Below are 20,161 nucleotides of genomic sequence, written 5' to 3'. Positions count from 1 at the left end.
AAGAAGGATTTGAACTTTGTGCCATTCTTGGCACTGGGACCCAGAGCCCCTATAACAAAGCCATTTTTTCATGCTCTTTACCTGTGTGCTCTAGTCAGCCCATAAGTGTGTGTGAGTGGGGGTGTAAGTAAATGGCAGGCATATGTGGCATGGCCTCATTCTGCTGCCTAATTACATACTGTCATGTAACTATATGGTCAGTGTAGTTCAAGAATCTGTCCTCATATGAGTGCAATAAACAAATCTAATACATGCCTTTTGAGATGTGCATTTTCTTACAACATACCTTAATCCATGCTCTACTATTTATTTTTTGTGGTTTCTGTTGTAGCTTCAGTGGAGGGAGCTCCAGAGGTGACAATGAGGGGACTCTTCAAACACATTCTAAAGACAGAGGGAGCATTTGGCCTCTATCGGGGTCTGGCCCCGAACTTCATGAAGGTGATCCCAGCCGTAAGCATCAGCTACGTGGTTTATGAGAACTTGAAGATGACCCTGGGGGTGCAGTCACGGTGACCAGGAGACGACAAGGATTCTGAACTCTGAAATCTTGGGCTGTAATCCTGGGGTGTATAGCCATCTCTCATTCTGTGAATGTGTCGACACTAAGCTGACTAAGCAAAGCTATGAAAACCCAGTTGTTTGTGAGTTGGGATGGAGAGGATTTGGTGTCCTCTGCCATCTTGCTACTCGAGCTCTGCTTAAACCATCAAGTGGTCCTTCAAGCATACAAGGGACCAATTGGGAGACCAGGGGATCAACTCCTGGTTCCGTCTCAAGCTGCGAGTTTGAGGTCAGTTTCCAGCAGCCTAGTAGAGTGGGGATCTTGCATGTAGAAACAGAGCTGCTGGCTTGGAGATTTGTAGCAGCTTTTGACATGCTGAAGGAGTTTTTTTCCATTGTTTAGCCTCCTACCTGTTTAAAATTGTACAAACTTTGTGTTGGTGCTGCCACCACACAGACTAATTTATTATGTTTACATGTATTTCTTTGGGTAGGAGACATCCATGTTCTGCTTCCAAGACTCTGACATGGAAATGTAACTTTAAACTACCAGTTTTGGGGGCTGGTAAGCAGTGGTTCTTCAGCTCAGGCTGAAGGTTACTTAGGCCTGCCTGGTGGCGAATTAGGATTATTTATTTTTATAGGGCAGATCAAGTCTCTCTCATAAACCTGCTAACAAGATGCACTTACTAACAGAAGCAGCGGACTAGAGCCTGCACGCTTGCATTGCTGCATGCTAGATGGGTTTGTCGTTCATGCCCAGCAGAGTTTTGGAAAGGGGAGGACTGTTGCCTTGATGCATGGCTTCACTGAATAACTGACCGCGCTCTGCTGCTCTTGTCCATCTCTGTAGCTGGGCTCCTGGTACAGCATGGGAGAAGGCTCTTCAGCCTGCGTGGGGCTTTGAACAAGGTTCCGCCTGGTGCCAAGGGGGGGTCAACTGACCCTTTCCAAACCCTGCAGCTAAGCTGCTATTTATCCCTCTTTAGATCTCTTTGTAGACTGGAGTTAGGGTTTGCATTTGAGGGACAGGGAATTCCCAGGCTAGGAGTAATTCTGTTGTGGAAAGGGATGTTGGCTGACATTGGGAGGAGGTTGGGTTCGTCAGGGGTTTGAAGACGACGGCTTGCATTTTCTCCCAGAGGGTGCTTTTCGTAGGCAGAAGGGAAGGGAATGGCTTTAAAATTTCTCTGACTGTATTATGGACTACTTCAGTCTATAGGATCCGGATTCTGGGGCCCACGAGATCCTCATCCAACTTTTGATTTTGGGGCAAAATGGACCAGCGTCACATTCCACTGATGTCATACTGCGTAAATCATATTTATTTTGTATTTATTTGAACAGAGTTATGTCAAACTATTTTTATAGACTTGTTTAAACATTGTTACGATCCTTGTATTTCTCCTATTTAAAGTTGTGTATTATTTTCTTACCCATTTGCACCTTTACCATCACACAGCTCAGCAGCAGGGGAAGACGCTGAGGTCACTAGTGTTCTCTTCCCCTAAAGCTTGAGCTGCTCTTTTTATATCTGGGGTGGTTATTGGAGGGCCTCAGTCAGTCAAGAGAAATTCCCTGTAGCAATAAGCCATAGAAAAGAGGGGAACTGATTAGCTAGAAAACAGTCCACTGTGCCAAGGGACACAGAATGGTGTATTTTGAGGCTTGCCTTACTCTGGAATCGCCTCGCATGTGTGTGAGGTGAGAGGATTTCCTGTGGATGGATCAAGCTGGGGAAATGGAAGTTCTGTGTATGTTGGTGTCTCAACAGCTAATTGAGAGAGGGTTGATTTGGAATTTTTGTGGGGGAGGTAAAAAATCTCAGGGATTTGAAATAAAAAGACAAAAGTTGCCAGTTTTGAGAGATGTGGAAGGAAACTTGCACTTGGACACAAGCTGCTGCAGTTCTGTTTGAGGGAGAGTGGGCAGGCCTACCTCTGAGTCCCAGTGGTCCTCACAAACACATGCACTCTGGAGAAGTTTGGGTGTGGGAACGGGAAGGGCTTCATTAGGCACTCCTGGCAGCTGCTCCTGGTGTGACAGGCTAGGGGTGTCTGGAGAACCTTCAGTCCTTAGGTACTCTCTTTGCTGTCTGTTCTTGCCGGATGGAAATCTAACTTCATACCTGGATTAGTGACATGATTTTTTTTTTCACCTCCCCCTTTGAGACCAGCTGTTAATTCTGCAGTGGCTCCTTCCTACCAGTGTGGCCTAATGGGAATATTCCGAATACAAAAATCAATGCAAAATGTGACTGTCTTTGTAATTGTAACTGGAAGTTGTCAGAACACAAATCTAACCAATGAGATTCCTCACGGAGGGAACAGTCTGCTAATAAAGGTCTATCAAAGCTACCCTGTGCCTGCCTTTCTCTGACTGTGCACCGCAGGTGCTGTGCTAGTGTCTGTGGGGCCAGTTTTTTCCTAAAACCCCTTTCCTTCACTGAGGGTAATTAACAGCAAGGCTGTCAGAGCAGAATCCCCTTTGAATCCTAATTCAAGGGAACACCTGAGTATAACCAGAACTAAATGTTTACTGTGGCAATGAGAATGAGTCAGGCATATCCTGTTACCAACCTTTTGTCTGTGTAGTGGGCGCTGGTGAATCCCGGTTCTCATTATGTTCAATAGCTGGATCTTTTTTTTTTTTTTTTGCATAGAGGATCTGTAGTTCATTTTATTTAGTCTGACTGCACCCTCAAGGTATCAGCACTCAGGTTTTAAAGGGCATTGTCCTGTTGTGCTTTTTACAGCGTCCATTAACAATGAAGTGCTCTATGTGGAGCACTGGAAGACCATTCAAGTACAGTAGCTGGTGCAGAACATGGCCACCCACTTGCTTAGCAAAATTAACCCCAGGGACCATTTTACACTAGTCCTCCAAGGACCACGCTGGCTCCCCATGTACTTCCAGATGTTTGAGGAATTTTATTCATTTGTAAAACCTTAACAAGGTTGTATCCTAAGTATCTGAGAAACTGCCTTCTGGAGTTGAAATCAGCTGAGGCACTTGAGTTAGCATTCCTTAGACTGGATCCTCTAGTCTAAAGGCTGGTGGCAATTATCAGTGGAGAGTGTTACTGAGTTAATGGTCTCCTGTTGGGCACTCAGCTAGACTCTGACCTTTGGGGCATGGTGCTAAGCCAGCCTGTCAGTCTGGTAGAGATGTGTTTTTAATTGTGGGACTGGCCCTGTATCTGGTCCCTGAGATCATGAGGGGCACATCTGAGAGATTAAAAACCTCTACAATTCCATTTTCACTAAAGGAACCACTAGTGACACCTATTCTCCCCTATTTAGAGACATGAAGGAACAAAACTGATTGAAATTGCAGTGCTCACTAAATACCTACCACCCTAGAACTAGGAGGGATTAGCTCTGGGGAGAGGGGATTTACTTTCTACTCCACCTCTTCCTTGCATTTCTTATGATCTGTTTCATCCCAAAGAGGAGGAAAGTTAGTTTAGGGTTTAAGCACTGGACTGGAACTAAGGCAATCTGAGTTCCATTCCTGGCTTTGTCACAGGCGAGTCAAGCCATGGTGAGTCACTTAATCTGTACATTTTAGTTCGCTCAAGAACAATAAAACTTCCCCACCTCACAGGGATGTGACATTACATTAATGAACTGATGTGAGGTGCTCATATAAGGCCACCCAGGGGTTCTCTGGGAAAGCAGAGCACTTCATTACAGGCTATTGGATTGTCTCTGGTTTTGGTATGCTGGAGTTGGTGGGAATTAGGCTGCTCATGACATCCCTCTTATCAAAACAATTCCATTTTTGAATGATGGAACCCCCACTGGTGTAGGCTCCTAGAGATCTGACATGGTCATTGTTTTTTTGCTAACCTAGTGATCAGCCAGTTTCCCTTGCCCATTCTACTAGGACCTTGAAATGGGCAAACATCCTTTGGACCTGGGATTCTAATTCACATTTACATTGTTTAGAAAGGAATTTCCTCATAGGAACAAAAAGAAAAGGAGTACTTGTGGCACCTTAGAGACTAACAAATTTATTTGAGCATAAGCTTTCGTGAGCTACTGCTCACTTCATCGGATGCATTTGGTGGAAAATACAGAGGGGAGATTTATATACACACACAGAGAACATGAAACAATGGATTTTATCATACACACTGTAAGGAGAGGTTTCAGAGTAGCAGCCGTGTTAGTCTGTATTCGCAAAAAGAAAAGGAGTACTTGTGGCACCTTAGAGACTAACAAATTTATTAGAGCATAAGCTTTCGTGAGCTACATGAAGTGACCTGTAGCTCACGAAAGCTTATGCTCTAATAAATTTGTTAGTCTCTAAGGTGCCACAAGTACTCCTTTTCTTTTTACTGTAAGGAGAGTGATCACTTAAGATGAGCCATCACCAGCAGGAGGGGGGGGGAAGAAGGAAAACCTTTCATGGTGACAAGGTAGGCTATTTCCAGCAGTTAACAAGAACATCTGCAGAATAGTGGGGGGTGGGGTGGGATGGGGGTGAGAAATAACACAGCCTCAGAAACAACTCTGACATCATAATCAAAAAGGCTGACAAAGGAGGTGCTGTCGTCATCATGAATAGGTTGGAATATGAACAAGAGGCTGCTAGGCAGCTCTCCAACACCACTTTCTACAGGCCATTACCCTCTGATCCCACTGAGAGTTACCAAAAGAAACTACAGCATTTGCTCAAGAAACTCCCTGAAAAAGCACAAGAACAAATCCGCACAGACACACCCCTAGAACTCCGACCTGGGGTATTCTATCTGCTACCCAAGATCCATAAACCTGGAAATCCTGAACGCCCCATCGTCTCAGGCATTGGCACCCTGACAGCAGGATTGTCTGGCTATGTAGACTCCCTCCTCAGGCCCTACGTTACCAGCACTCCCAGCTATCTTCAAGACACCACTGACTTCCTGAGGAAACTACAGTCCATTGCTGATCTTCCTGAAAACACCATCCTGGCCACTATGGATGTAGAAGCCTCTACACCAACATTCCACACAAAGATGGACTACAAGCCATCAGGAACAGTATCCCCGATAATGTCATGGCTAACCTGGTGGCTGAACTTTGTGACTTTGTCCTCACCCATAACTATTTCACATTTGGGGACAATGTATACCTTCAAATCAGCGGCACTGCGATGGGTACCCGCATGGCCCCACAGTATGCCAACATTTTTATGGCTGACTTAGAACAACGCTTCCTCAGCTCTTGTCTCCTAATGCCCCTACTCTACTTGCGCTACATTGATGACATCTTCATCATCTGGACCCATGGAAAAGAAGCCCTTGAGGAATTCCACCATGATTTCAACAATTTCTATCCCACCATCAACCTCAGCCTGGACCAGTCCACACAAGAGATCCACTTCCTGGACACTAGGGTGCTAATAAGCGATGGTCACATAAACACCACCCTATATCGGAAACCTACTGACCGCTATTCCTACCTACGTGCCTCTAGCTTTCATCCAGATAATACCACACGATCCATTGTCTACAGCCAAGCTCTACGATATAACCGCATTTGCTCCAACCCCTCAGACAGAGACAAACACCTACAAGATCTCTATCATGCATTCCTACAACTACAATACCCACCTGCTGAAGTGAAGAAACAGATTGACAGAGCCAGAAGAGAACCCAGAAGTCACCTACTACAGGACAGTCCCAACAAAGAAAATAACAGAACGCCACTAGCCATCACCTTCAGCCCCCAACTAAAACCTCTCCAACGCATCATCAAGGATCTACAACCTATCCTGAAGGACGACCCATCACTCTCACAGATCTAGGGAGACAGGTCAGTCCTTGCTTAAAGACAGCCCCCCAATCTGAAGCAAATACTCACCAGCAACCACACACCACACAACAGAACCACTAACCCAGGAACCTGTCCTTGCAACAAAACCCGTTGCCAACTCTGTCCATGTATCTATTCAGAGGACACCATCATAGGGCCTAATCACATCAGCCACACTATCAGAGGCTGGTTCACCTGCGCATCTACCAATGTGATATATGCCATCATGTGCCAGCAATGCCCCTCTGCCATGTACATTGGTCAAACTGGACAGTCTCTACGTAAAAGAATAAATGGACACAAATCAGACGTCAAGAATTATAACATTCAAAAACCAGTTGGAGAACACTTCAATCTCTCCGGTCACTCGATTACAGACCTGAGGGTGGCTATCCTTCAACAAAAAAACTTCAAAAACAGACTCCAATGAGAGACTGCTGAATTGGAATTTAATTTGCAAACTGGATACAATTAATTTAGGTTTGAATAGAGACTGGGAATGGATGAGTCATTACACAAAGTAAAACTATTTCCCCATGTTATTTCTCCCCCCCACCCCACCCCCCCACTGTTCCTCAGATGTTCTTGTTAACTGCTGGAAATAGCCTACCTGCTTGTCACCATGAAAGGTTTTCCTCCTTTCCCCCCCTCCTGCTGTTGATGGCTCATCTTAAGTGATCACTCTCCTTACAGTGTATATGATAAAACCCATTGTTTCATGTTCTCCGTGTGTGTATATCAATCTCCCCTCTGGTTTCAGAGTAGCAGCCGTGTTAGTCTGTATTCGCAAAAAGAAAAGGAGTACTTGTGGCACCTTAGAGACTAACAAATTTATTAGAGCATAAGCTTTCGTGAGCTACAAGTGAGCTGTAGCTCACGAAAGCTTATGCTCTAATAAATTTGTTAGTCTCTAAGGTGCCACACGTACTCCTTTTCTTTTTGCGAATACAGACTAACACGGCTGCTACTCTGAAACCTCTCATAGGAACAGTTAACTAATTCTGGTGGCCAAGTTTGTGACCAACTAAGCTTCAATTTTACACTTCGGCCTGCTGTACGCTATCCAGCTGTTTTAAAGGAAAATAGAAATGAGGCTTTTCCCTGTGTATTACATTAGCTGTGCCTTCAAGCACCCCACAGACAAGATACTTTTAGAGTAGTAGTAGTACAGGAGTGCCCTCTTCTGGTGATCACAATACTGAGTGGTATCAATGCATTTCCATAGTGGAGATATTTTCCCATTTGGTGCTGTTGAACCCTCAGTGTAAAACTCGGTGCTTTGAGCCAGCAGTGAAGAAATGTCCAAGTTTCATGCTGGTTTGCAACCATGGTTACTGTCATTTGTACAGCATGTGGAAAGTTGGCCTATTAACTGTCTATTTGCAAATAACTAGGCAAATCAAAACTAGCTGTGATCTCTCCTCGCTAGCCCTGATCTGTCTATCTAGTAGAGCAACTCCCCTGATGTTGCATCAACAATACACAGTGGGAAATAATAAGGAAAACTTTTATTTGCTGCAGAGGTTAAGTGGTCAGTTGCTGATGTCCAGCTCTGCTAGCTTCAGAGTTATCCTAGGACTGCATCTGGGGTCTCCTTGTCTGGGGAATCGTTTGTCTGGTTTCCTTCATTTGGCACAGCTCCTTCTGAGAAAAATATGCAGCAAATACAATTGATGTCAGTATGGCACCAACAAGAGAGAGTTCTCCAAAGCAACAGGATCACTTTTTTTTTCTTTGAGTTTTTGCTCAGCAATAAATTAGCCCCCCCAAGGAACTAGGTCATCTTGTTGGGAGAAACTGGGCCTGTGTTAATTGAGTGCTTTACCCATGGTTAACACTGTTACAGTAGCTGTAACTTCTCCTACGCCATTCCCTGGATTCTGCTGATCTGTGATCACAGAACTTTTTTTTTTTTTCTGGGTGGGATTAGAACTGCAGCTAACAGTTCTTCTAAGCCTGTAAAATAAAGTAGGAACTATATGTAACAACAGTAATGCTACCCTGTGACCTCTACATTAAGCATGCCCTAAAGTGAATATGGGAAAACAACTATATGAATTAAAAAGGGTGAAATCCTTTTTTTAGAAGCTCAAAGAATTAGGTAAAAAGTTGTACTCTTAAAAGAGGTATTGAAGTTAAATCCCCTATCAACACATTTCTTTAACTATGTTAATATTGATGCCCTAGATTGAAAATGTAACATTTTAAAACCTGTTATGCTTGTCACTACTTCTGCTCTGTCCACTTACATTTCTTTCAGCCTGGCTAAGGAAAATCAAAAAAGTCCTAGTTTTGGTATAGTCACTTCCCCTTTTAAATTCTTAGGGCTGCAAAGGTTTTGGGTCTCAGATTCCCCTGCAGAGTCTTTCTTTATTTGAAAGCACCTGTGTTCATCAGAACTCTGAAAGAACAAGACTGATCTGGACTATTCCTATTGGTTTTTTTAAAACTTCTGATTTTTACCAGAACTTAAAATTGGTCCAAATGTAGGGTTGTCCCTTTAAGTTTGCAGCAACCCATAATTAGCTTGTTGGGAACAAGTAGCTACCTCCAGAGGTGATTACAAATTGGCTTACTGGGAGAGCTGGCTGCTCAAAGGGGAAAGAAGGAGCAAATCGAGACACAGGTTTCAGGTTGTCTGACTATTCTTTCTAGAATTCTGTTCAATTTAGTAGTGGCAATTGTTTCAAAGCTTTCCTTTCAGTAATTTGTTTCCCCTTGACCTTAATTGTCATATGAAAGTGTGGGAGATTCCCCATGAGAAATTCGTGTTACTCTGGTATGGAAGTACTCAAATTCTCTCTGGGACATGGCTTTCTCTACTAACCTCTAAGTGGGGAGCTGCCTAATGAGACCACCTGAAGCTGGATTCAGGTACTAATTAGGAACAGGTTTCAGAGTAGCAGCCGTGTTCGTCTGATTCCTGAAGAAGCGGAGGAGATGGCACCCGGTCATATATGGTAAGAGTTACCCCTGCACCACCATTTTGTCTGGAAAAGAATGTATGCCTGCCAGGACTATAAAGTTACCTAGAGACCTTAGTAGTTTGTTTGGACATAAGCCTCTGAACCAGGTGTGTATATTAACTGGAACAGGGAAAGGGTCTGGCTCTACTGTCTTGAGCTATGTTCTTATTAAATCTTTCAAATTCCAGCACCCTTGGGCTATTTCTTGGGTGGGAGACCTCCTAGAAAAACCCAAACTTCTATAGGAAGTGGGGCTGGTTGTTCAGTAGGGACAGGGAGCGCTCTTCCTTTGGAGTCAGTACTGAAGGAATGCTTTGAAATGGAAATGGGGGCAGGAGGGTGGATGATGTGCTGTTGAAGCATTTTGTCTTTCAGCTGACACTTTCTGCCAGATCCAAACTGAGATCTGTAGCTTTAAATTCCGGTCTGAATAACTTTTTCTGGCTAAATTAGCTCCTGTAGGGTCAGCTAGCTTTGGCATTCTTCATTTCCTGCTATGTCCTAAACAAGGGTTCTCAAATTTTTTTGGGCTCATCACCCATTTGTAAATGTTTATGGCCTGTTGCGACCCAATAAATAGCTTGGGGGTGGAGGCCCTGGAACCAAGCCATAACTAGGCATTTTAGGACTCGGGGTGAGCAAGCACCCTGATTTTTTTTTGGTTGTGTTCCCTCTGAACCCAGACAGGCTGGGTGGTCCGCTGAGGAGTTGGGTGGAGGTGGCGCTCCCTCCGAGCCAAGCCATGCAGGGCTGTGACTTGTGACCTGCCTCATGGGATTGCAGTGCCACTCACTCAAATTTGGCCTACCCAAACTCCTGGGCCAAACCTGAGTGGTGCTGGGACCCCAGAGGTGGCCGTGACTGGAGCAGGGAGGCGAGCCCAGCCAGCCCCATAGGACAGGAGCTGCCACCTGACCCTTTAACACATTCTGGTGATCCAATTTTAGGTTTTGACCCATGGGTTGAGAAACCCTGTTCTAAATTGTTGTGTGGTGTTAGCAGTTGCCATGTTCCTCCCCACAGATGGCTGCATTTTAGTGATAAGTGAGTTGTTCATTGAATGTGTGGCTTATAAATTATTCTGATATGAATGATACTATAGAAATGTAAGATATTATAGATAGTGAAAGGTTGGGTCTGTGGGTATATTCTTTTTGTATTTAAATCCAGTACTTAATTCCTGTTCTGGGGGGGGGGGGAAGGTGGTGGTTGGGTTTATGATCTTTACAAACCACACATTTTTAGTGCATTGTTCTGTGAATATGTGTGTCCATTTCATGAAGATTTATTTTCTGGGAGTAAAACTTTCAGAAGCACCCAAGTCCCATTTTCAAAAGTGATTTAGACACTTAAGTGTCTAAATCCCATTGATTTTACAAGGACATTTAGGTTCTTAAGTGCCTAGGTCACTATTGAAAATGGGACTTGAGTGCTTTTAAAACTTTCCCCTGGACTATATATTGCGGTGATCTAAGGCTATTTATTTTTTAGAAAACTCCTTGTGGCTGAGGCCGGCCCCTTTTCCCTCCTGGCTCCTGAGGGTTACAATATTGTTGCATCTGAAGAAGTGGGGTTTTTACCCACGAAAACTTATGCCCAAATAAATCTGTTAGACTTTAAGGTGCCACTGGACTCCTCGTTGTTTTTGTGGATACAGACTAACATGGCTACCCCTCTGAACATTGCTGTGTGGCACTGAAGATGGGGCAAGGATGTTTACTGATCCATAATGAGAACTTTACCTTCTGCCATGGTGCATAAATTATTTCCTCTTCACGAAGGCCCAGACATTTAGCGTGGTCTCTGAATTCCTCCAACTGGGTTTTACTCATGTTTTGGTTCCGGGCTGTTTTAAAAAGGGAGAAATTGCAGCATTAAATATTAGAGAGCAGTTTAGTAGGCGCTCGATGAATATAATTAGTTTAGGCATATAATTTCCATGTTCCTTACCTATCCTCCCTGTTTCTTCATTTCCTCTGTTTGACGCACTTAACCAGGTTGTCCTAGAAAGAGATTCTCTCTCCTCTCCATTTGTGTCACTTTATCTGTGCTGTGAGCATTAACCCCCACAGGGTATGTATTTATAACACACTTGTAAACGCACCTTTACACACCTTTACACATAAACGCACCTTTCTAACGGCTGGTTCATATAGAGCAGCAGTGTCCAATATGTTTGCTATTATCCACATGTGGCAAGTAGGCTATTGAATTGTGGCTAATGCATGTGGCTATTTTATAATGTGGTGAATAACAAAAATTCAAAACTACAAGTGTGGCTAGCATTGAATTTCTATTGGACACCGCTGATATAGAGGATAACAGTATACTATAGCTGCTAGCTAATGGTGGTGCTCCTTTAGTGTAGTAGAGATCAGTGCTGTGGTGCAGAACATCTGAAGTCCAAATCATGCTGATGATGACTCTAGGTGTGTATGGAAAGCTGTCATTAGTCAGTACATGCTCACCTTCCTGATTAACAGGGCATACTGCTTAATACATAATTGCTTCAATGTACCAGAGCTGTGTGGTATATATTTACTGAAAAATTAGTCCTCTGATGTTTTGAGCTTATAAAATGTATTTTCAATTAAGATGGTTTTAAATAAATCAGTTTTTCAAGGCACCTAATAATCCCTTTGCTAAAATGGGTGCTTCCCACATTTAGCCTAGAACTCTCTATCTGCAGCTCTTCTGTCACTGGTGCTCTACTTGCTGAGCAGTGAATCAGGAGAAGTGAACTTCCAAAGCTACGTAAACCCACCAGCAGAGCCTCATTTGGGCTAATATGGCTGGAGAGCCTGAATGCAGTTCAGAGGGGCATGACTCTTACTGGCTTGGTGGGTGTAATCCCATTCTTGGAGGCTCAAGTGAAGGAGAGCGGGAAGGAGAACAACTCCCACTTCTCTCCTCAGCTTGATCATGTGGCGCTCCCCCTCCACCTTGGCTGATGTAGTGGGGGATCGGTCTGTTGTGAAATACTTTAACTGCTGCCCATTCTTCATGGTCCTGAGGGACACAGAACCATAACAATGGGCACTTCAGCCTACTTGCCATGTGAGCCGACCCAGACCTACCAGCTGGGGAAGCCCTATCCTCTGTGGTCCCTGGTGATTCCATTCCCCCTCCATGGAGGCAGGCAGGCAGCTCACCTGGCCCTTCCTACTACAGAGCTTATACGAGGGGAAAAGCCAACACACTCTCTCCCAGATTTCTGACAACTTGGCTTAGTAAATGGCTGGACTGAATCCCAGCCATGTCCCAGGGCTGCATAGGCTCTGGGTGAGTTTTTCCCCTCGGCACCGCTTCTCCTTCTGAGGTTCCTCTCTCCCCTGCCGGCTACAGAGAGGAGGCAAGGGGAGAAGGGCCTGTCCCTCCTGTTCCATCTTTTTCCCCCCTTGCCAGGGTGCTTGGCCATCTCTGTGGGCACTAGATTGCGGTTTCTCTCTCCCACCTCAGTCATCCCCACTCCCTCAAGCAGGATTAAGAACACGGGCACCATCTCAGCAGCTGACTCTAGGCAGTGGTTCTTCAGCCCGTCCCTCCCATCCCCCCCAAACCACCCCAGCAGAAAAGGAGCCAGGCAGGACCAGGGAGACTGGCTTCAGTGGCTAGTGACACCCCCTCTGTTAGGGGAGCACAGAGTGTCCAACTCTCACAATATTTGGCATTTGTGTTTCTTGTGAATATTGTCCTTGTGGTGATTTGGCTGCCATCTTCCACTGCTCTCAATGGGATGAAAGCCCTAGTCTTCCCTCAGTCAAGATGGCTGCCATTCCCCTTTAGTTTCTGTACGTAGAATTGAGGCTACCCTTAGTCAAGATTGTTACCATATCTTATTATTTTCACTGAGATTGAAGCCAGGCTGCACTTTAGGAAGATGGCCACTCTAAGGGCTCTAGGGTTAGGCAAATGGGCAGGAGTTTGAAGGGCTTGGAGAGGGCCAAGAGACTGGGTGGGGTGGGGTGCAGAGAGAGAGAGTGTGGGAGGGACACGGGTGGGGGAGCCGGAAAGAGGGAAACAGAGAGAGGGGAGGTCAATATAAGGATGAGCATGGGACAGACGATGGAGACAGCATGAAGGGAGGATGTGGGTGGGACAGGAAGGGAAATGGGACGGGATGGAGAGGGATAGCATGGCATCTCCTCTCATCCCAAGCGATAGGATTTGAGGTAAGTGGAGTCCAGTTCTAAACAGCTTTGGGCGTACACAATGTGGTGTGAGAAAATGGCGTCTTAGCTGCGCATTTTTGCTCGAGGATCGGTACCCCAAATCAGTATTTGTAGCCCAAGAAAACCCACTGTATGCTAAAGAGCCCCAGGCGGTGGATTCCATCTGTTCACCCCGTGGGCTGACCGGACGTCTCCCAACGTAAACATTCTAGGTTGCTGGCACCCAGCAGAGGCCGTCTCGTGCCAGCACTGCTGAGGTGCCCAGAACGTTCTGCAGTGCTCGGCTGATCCCTTCCCTTCCTGAACCCAGTCACAGTCAGCTAAGGAGCTCCCAAGTGACAGCCCCAGTGCTGGTCCAAGCACCACGTTACGCTTGGGCATTGCTCTCTAATGCCCCGTATCCTTCACTTGTTCTCCAGTGTCACTTCTGTTCATCATAAAGGCACCCGCTGTGAGCGGCGGGTGGGACTGCCATTATTGTCTGTGCTTGTGGGTTCCCTGTGACCTGCTGAGGGATAGATATTACAGAAAGTGCTGGGGGTCCTTAGGCAGGTCTCTGACTGCTCTGGAGGGGTGAGGCACTCTGTGGAAAGTGCTGGGACTTTCTTCCTTATGTAGTTGCTTCTGAGCCAGAAGGGGTAAAGAGAAGTTGTACCTTGTGTAGTAGCAGAGTGATCTGGTTGGTGACGGGGCTTTATAAGTTCCAGTATTGCCAACCCCAAGTGTGGAAAAAATAATGAATTCGGCCACTTAAAATCATGAGATTGGCTTACAATCATGTGCTTTTACAAAACTAATACATTTTGAGTTTTTTATTGGCATTCTGGTTTTTGAACCTGCAGGGTGCACTTGGCTCATATTTTCAAGCTTTTGTTTGTGACTATGATGGTTACAAACTTTTTTTAAAATGAAAGCTCCAATTTTTATGTATTCCTGCAACTCCAGCAGCTGGGGCTTCAAGAAAACCATCAAATATCATGAGAGCTGGCAATACTGAAAATTCTGACGTAGTTTTATTATATGGGGGTGAAGCTTCTTCATATCCTCAGATCACAGCTTCAAGTTATTTTATAATGGGTTTGCATACCATAAAGATACAATCCTGTGTAGTTCTTCTCCTTATGCATCTGGTATTGAATGAGGAAAATCTCTTTGGAACTGCTGTTCATAAGCTTCCCCATGGTGCGTTGGTTCTTGGCTTCGCGAAAACACAGTCGGGTTGGGAAGGGGGCAGTAAGAATATATAATTTGACACAATTCTGTATAACAAGACCTGGTATAAACCTGCAAGAATTGCTAATATTGGACAGAGAGTTTATTGGTCTGATTGCAGATGAATACATGTTTTGCTGCCATCTGCTCAGGGATCTGATCATGTGCAGAAAAGTCTTATCCTTGTGTAGCTTCTTCTATAGGGCCCCGTTCAACTCCCAGCAGTCATAGATTCATAGATACTAAGGTCAGAAGGGACCATTCTGATCATCTAGTCCGACCTCCTGCACAACGCAGGCCACAGAATCTCACCCACCCACTCCTACAAAGAACGTCACCTATGTCTGAGCTATTGAAGTCCTTAAATCATGGTTTAAAGACTTCAAGGAGCAGAGAAGCCTCCCTCAAGTCACCCATGCCCCATACTACAGAGGAAGGCGAAAAACCTCCAGGGCCTCTCCAATCTGCCCTGGAGGAAAATTCCTTCCCGACCCCAAATATGGCGATCAGCTAAACCCTGAGCATATGGGCAAGATTCACCAGCCAGATACCCAGGAAAGAATTTTCTGTAGTAACTCAGATCCCGTCCATCTAATATCCCATCTCAGGGGATTAGTCCTATTTACCCTGAATATTTAAAGATCAATTACTTACCAAAATCCCATTATCCCATCATACCATCTCCTCCATAAACTTATCGAGTAGAATCTTAAAACCAGATAGATCTTTTGCCCCCACTGCTTCCCTTGGGAGGCTATTCCAAAACTTCACTCCTCTGATGGTTAGAAACCTTCGTCTAATTTCAAGTCTAAACTTCCTGGTGGCCAGTTTATACCCATTTGTTCTTGTGTCCACATTGGTGCTGAGCTGAAATAATTCCTCTCCCTCTCCTGTATTTATCCCTCTGATATATTTATAGAGAGCAATCCTATCTCCCCTCAACCTTCTTCTAGTTAGGCTAAACAAGCCAAGCTCCTTAAGTCTCCTTTCATAAGACAAATTTTCCATTCCTCGGATCATCCTAGTAGCCCTTCTCTGTACCTGCTCCAGTTTGAATTCATCCTTTTTAAACATGGGAGACCAGAACTGCACACAGTATTCTAGGTGAGGTCTCACCAGTGCCTTGTATAATGGTACTAAAACCTCCTTATTCCTACTGGAAATGCCTCTCCTGATGCATCCCAAAACCGCATTAGCTTTTTTCACAGCCATATCACATTGGCAGCTCATAGTCATCCTATGATCAACCAATACTCCAAGGTGCTTCTCCTCTTCTGTTACTTCTAATTGATGATAACAGAAGAAAATCTCCCATTGATTTCAATGCAAGGCCTTTAGTTTTTTGGTCTTCTCTTAGATAATGGCCTGGGATTTTAAGGAGTTAAAGATGCCTGGCCCTCATCCTAACATGGATGTATGCAGCTGGCTCATGATTCCTTGGTGTGTTCACCATAAATGGTTGTGCATGGTTCTCTGACTGCTATCTTATCTCTCTCAGAATGGTGCAAAGAACTGCCCCCATGAGTAGGGGATCATTCCAAGGGAGAATCTGTCCCTCAAGTTCTCGGTGGATTCAGTCACCTGATTCCTCCCTGTACTGAGGCTTCAAATGTGCAATGGAAAATGAGATGCATCCAAGAAACTAATATAGAAACTCCTGACCCCCTCCCCTGTCCACTTGCCCTCCTCTATGTTTAAATAATGATGCCTCTGCGTGCTCTGCTTCCCTCTTGTCATCAGATTCTTACCATACTTGATCAGTGTGGCATTATTGATAGAGACTTCAAGGTAAGTTGAGTTGCTTGAGAAACATTTGTCCCCGCTAAAAAGAGAGAGGGGGGGTGAACATGCTATAACTACAGAGGTGAGGGTAAAGATTCTACTGTCTTGAGACACTTAGAGGCAGATTCTACCATTAGAGTTGAGAGAGAGAGATTTTAAAGGTCAGAAGGCACCGTTATTAGATCTACCTTCTAGCCTTACCTCCTGTATAAGACAAGTCATAGAATTTCACCCAGTTTACTCCTGCATTGAGCCCAGTAACTTGTTTGACAAAAGTGTGTATTTTAGATAGATGTCTTCATGTCAAGACTGGACACCTAAGATATGGGGAGTCCACCACTTCCCTTAGTAGTTTGTTCCAGTGGTTAATCACCCTCACTTTGTTTTATAAAAAAAAAAAAAAAAAAGGGGGGGGGCCTTATCACTGATTTGAATTTCCTGGCTTTGACGGCCAGCCACTGATGCTTGTTATGCCCTTCTCTGATAGATTAAAGATTTCTTTAGTACCCAGTATTTTCTCCACAGGAAAATGCATCTGATGAAGTGAGCTGTAGCCCACAAAAGCTTATGCTCAAATAAATTTGTTAGTCTCTAAGGTGCCACAAGTCCTCCTGCTCTTTTTCCCCAGGAAGGTACTTATATAAACTGATGGGACCTACATGCCTTCATATAGTGACTAGTGTCTGTGTGTATTGCATACACTGGTGTATTGTGTGGTACATTGGTACACTTATACAAAGTATAAATATTGCAGGGCACTCAGGATATGCCCAGCTTCTTCCACCTGTTTCACATATGTGAGACCAAGGGGAAGAGAGTTTAGTGCCTGACTGATGGCCTCTATCTATCCACAGGTCAGAGTGAGCACAAGTAACTGAGGAGAGCTGGGCAAACATGAAGAGGTCCTGCCAGGACCATGATGGATCCTGTTGCTTGGATAGGAGGGATTCAATCTACAGAGGCCGGGGACAGAGCGAGGCAGAGATGGGGCTGCAATGCCTGGCTCATGGTACAGCCCAATGCTCATAGGTAAGTTTTTACCGTGCGTGAACATTCATGGTCTGGCATATACAGCATAAGCAGGCAGCATTTGTGTTGCAGGGGACAGTCTGGTACATTAATATGGATGCAGAGTACCTAGCAAGAGATTGATTAGGAGAACAAGAAAGAATCTAACCTTACTGCAAAGACCATGAAAGAGGTCAGAAAAAACAAGGGAAAGAAAAAAACCAAAACCAATAGATTCCAAGGCTATAAGGGACCATTGTGATCATCTAGTTTGACTTGCTGTGTAACACAGGCCATAGAACTTCCCCAAAATAATAATAAGATGGCAGGATAAATTAGTCTTGTAGCGCTGTTAGTAGGAGGCTTAGTCAGATGTGAACTAGTGAGGGGGGAGAGAGAGAGAGACATACAAATCACTGGGAAAAAAATTACGTAGAGAAACTTTTAACAAATGTGCCCTTGTTCCCTCTTTGTTCAGGTGATGCTAATTGAAACCTTGTGCTGAAAAATCTATGGAGTAAGGGGGAAATTATGGTATATAAATAAGATAGGTGAGCAGATGGACAAAGGGAAGAAGAGGAGGCATAGAAGAATGAACAGTCTTACACTGTGACATGCTGGTTGATGAGTAACTCCTGCTCCTGCTCAGTAGGGTTCACATCAAGATAACCATTATTTATCAGCACCATTTCCAGCAGGTGAAAGGGGAACTGAGAGGCACCAGCTATGTAGAACCATTTCCCCAGCAGCTGTGAAGATAAAGGGGGGGCGGGGAGGTGGGGGGAGGAGAATAGAATAAAGGACTCTTATGGAGTTCCAAGAGGGAAAATGAATGACTTGTCTTTTCATAAGCTTTCGTGAGCTACAGCTCACAAGTACTCCTTTTCTTTTTGCGAATACAGACTAACACGGCTGCTACTCTGAAACTTGTCTTTACAGTGACAAGTCTTGCTCTCACATTCTGCTGTAGTACTGCGTTTTGCCCCTGACAAGTTCTCTCACTAAAACTAGCAAGAGTAGCCAAAAGAGAGAAAGAAACAGCATTCTTTTAAGAAAAGGAGTACTTGTGGCACCTTAGAGATGAGCATAAGCTTTCGTGAGCTACAGCTCACTTCATTGGAATGCATTCCGATGAAGTGAGCTGTAGCTCACGAAAGCTTATGCTCAAATAAATTTGTTTGTCTCTAAGGTGCCACAAGTACTCCTTTTCTTTTTGTGAATACAGACTAACACGGCTGCTTCTCTGAAACCTGTCATTCTTTTAAGGTGGATAAAAATATTGAGTGTGTTGGTTTTTCTAAGGTGGCTTTTGGTATCTGGTTTTTTTTTTTTTTTCCCCCTTTCACCCTTGTGTCTCTTTTAAATGGTCAGTGAAGTCGCATTGTGGGATTTGTTTTGCATTAAAACTTTAATTTATTTTGGAAACTTTTCGAGTTTGAAATTCTGATTTTGAAATATAATCCCAGGGGAATTTGGTGGGGGGAAAAGAGAATGGGGCTATTACAAAACCCAATGGGATTGAAAATATTTATGAATATCTCAAAACATATATGGATTCTTTCCCATTTTCCATCAGGTCTACTATTAGCTAATATTCACTATTTATATTGTGACATAATACAGTACTTAAGTGCTTACAGTAGTGGGATATTTTGGTGACAAATGTACTTGAATTCAGTGTTTGCTAGGTAGGGAAGTATTCTCCATATTTTGCAAATGGGGAAACTGAGGCATAGAAGATGCATAGATAGTTTGTTGCAGAGACAAAAAGAAAATCCAGGTTTCCTGATTCCTAATCCTGTACTTTAACCTTTTTATCTTGGGTTTTATATTTGAGAGAGTATTATATTGTGATGTAAACTTTGGGTGCTTTACCCTGTAACATAAGACTCAAATATCTTAGTGGATGGTCCCCACTGCCTGGTTCCTGCCTGGTCACTGCATGGAATTGGAGTGTAATCACCAGAAGAAGCAAGACCCTCTGCAGGGCTTTTCTTACCTTGGATGCTGTAGTGTTGTCTGGGATTTGTGGAAGCAGGAGTTCACAATGCAGGTGCATAGCACTGAGGATATACGCTAAGCTGAGAAACGTAACAATGCAGGCTAGTGCCATGGTGTCTTTTCAAGGGAGATGAGAGTGTGTGGGAGTAATCCCTCTGACTGAAACGTCTCAGCTTGGAAATCTGTGTATAGAGATATCTATGCAACTGTTCAACTGTCCAATTGTGTCAGGGCAAATCTGCTAGGTGCATGTCTCCGAGACAGCCCGCGTAGCATTTGTGTGGAGATGAAGCAATGATGTGCCTTTCCAGGAAATCTCCCAGATAAAAGTTGCATCATTTGCACAGCAGTCTGAGCTTTAATTTGGCCTGAACACTGGCTTTGAGCTAATGCATGTGATGTGCTACTTTAAGGTGATTCTCTGAAAGATACCTGTGGGGGTCTTTGGTTCCACTGCAAAAAGGACTTTGATATCATACATTGCAAAAGTGAGTGGGCCCAATTACGTGCACACAGGCTGCGATAGGTTGAACCCTGGCAGGGCTGGAACTGCAGTTCTGTGTCACTGACCTCGCATGTGGCTGATTGGGATTTCCTCCAACGGGCAGTGACTCAGCACCTGGTTTGCATTTTCTATCCCTTGCATATTCCATTCCTGCAGGGTTCTTTTCATCTGTAACCTTCCTGATCCTGCAGTCCTTCCTCACACTGCTCA

At 44.4% G+C, this 20,161-nt stretch overlaps 2 protein-coding genes across 7 annotated transcripts in view; one reads left to right on the top strand and one right to left on the bottom strand.

The window, feature by feature from the left end:
• The window catches only part of SLC25A25 (solute carrier family 25 member 25), a 35,675-nt gene extending 32,814 nt beyond the window's left edge, over positions 1–2,861 (top strand). For all 6 annotated transcript variants that reach the window (XM_038374824.2, XM_043498603.1, XM_038374825.2 and 3 more), the window contains one exon: positions 332–2,861. In XM_038374824.2, coding sequence (XP_038230752.1) covers positions 332–516 — 185 coding nt within the window. In that variant the 3' untranslated portion in view covers positions 517–2,861. The remainder of the gene's footprint in view (positions 1–331) is intronic.
• Positions 2,862–7,877: 5,016 nt separating this feature from the next.
• Positions 7,878–19,558, bottom strand: LOC119844336 (alpha-1-acid glycoprotein 1-like). The gene is made up of 6 exons (XM_038375006.1): positions 19,445–19,558; positions 18,052–18,194; positions 16,404–16,477; positions 14,531–14,641; positions 11,014–11,117; positions 7,878–7,949 (listed from the first exon to the last, which is right to left on the bottom strand). The coding sequence occupies exons 1-6, from the start codon at positions 19,556–19,558 to the stop codon at positions 7,878–7,880; spliced, it is 618 nt and encodes a 205-aa protein (XP_038230934.1).
• Positions 19,559–20,161: the final 603 nt, after the last annotated feature.

The sequence above is a fragment of the Dermochelys coriacea genome, chromosome 16 (genome assembly GCF_009764565.3).
Source record: "Dermochelys coriacea isolate rDerCor1 chromosome 16, rDerCor1.pri.v4, whole genome shotgun sequence".
Classification (NCBI taxonomy): domain Eukaryota; kingdom Metazoa; phylum Chordata; order Testudines; family Dermochelyidae; genus Dermochelys; species Dermochelys coriacea.
The sequence above is the reverse complement of the archived record's forward strand: the minus strand, read 5'-3'. Positions and strand labels throughout refer to the sequence as shown.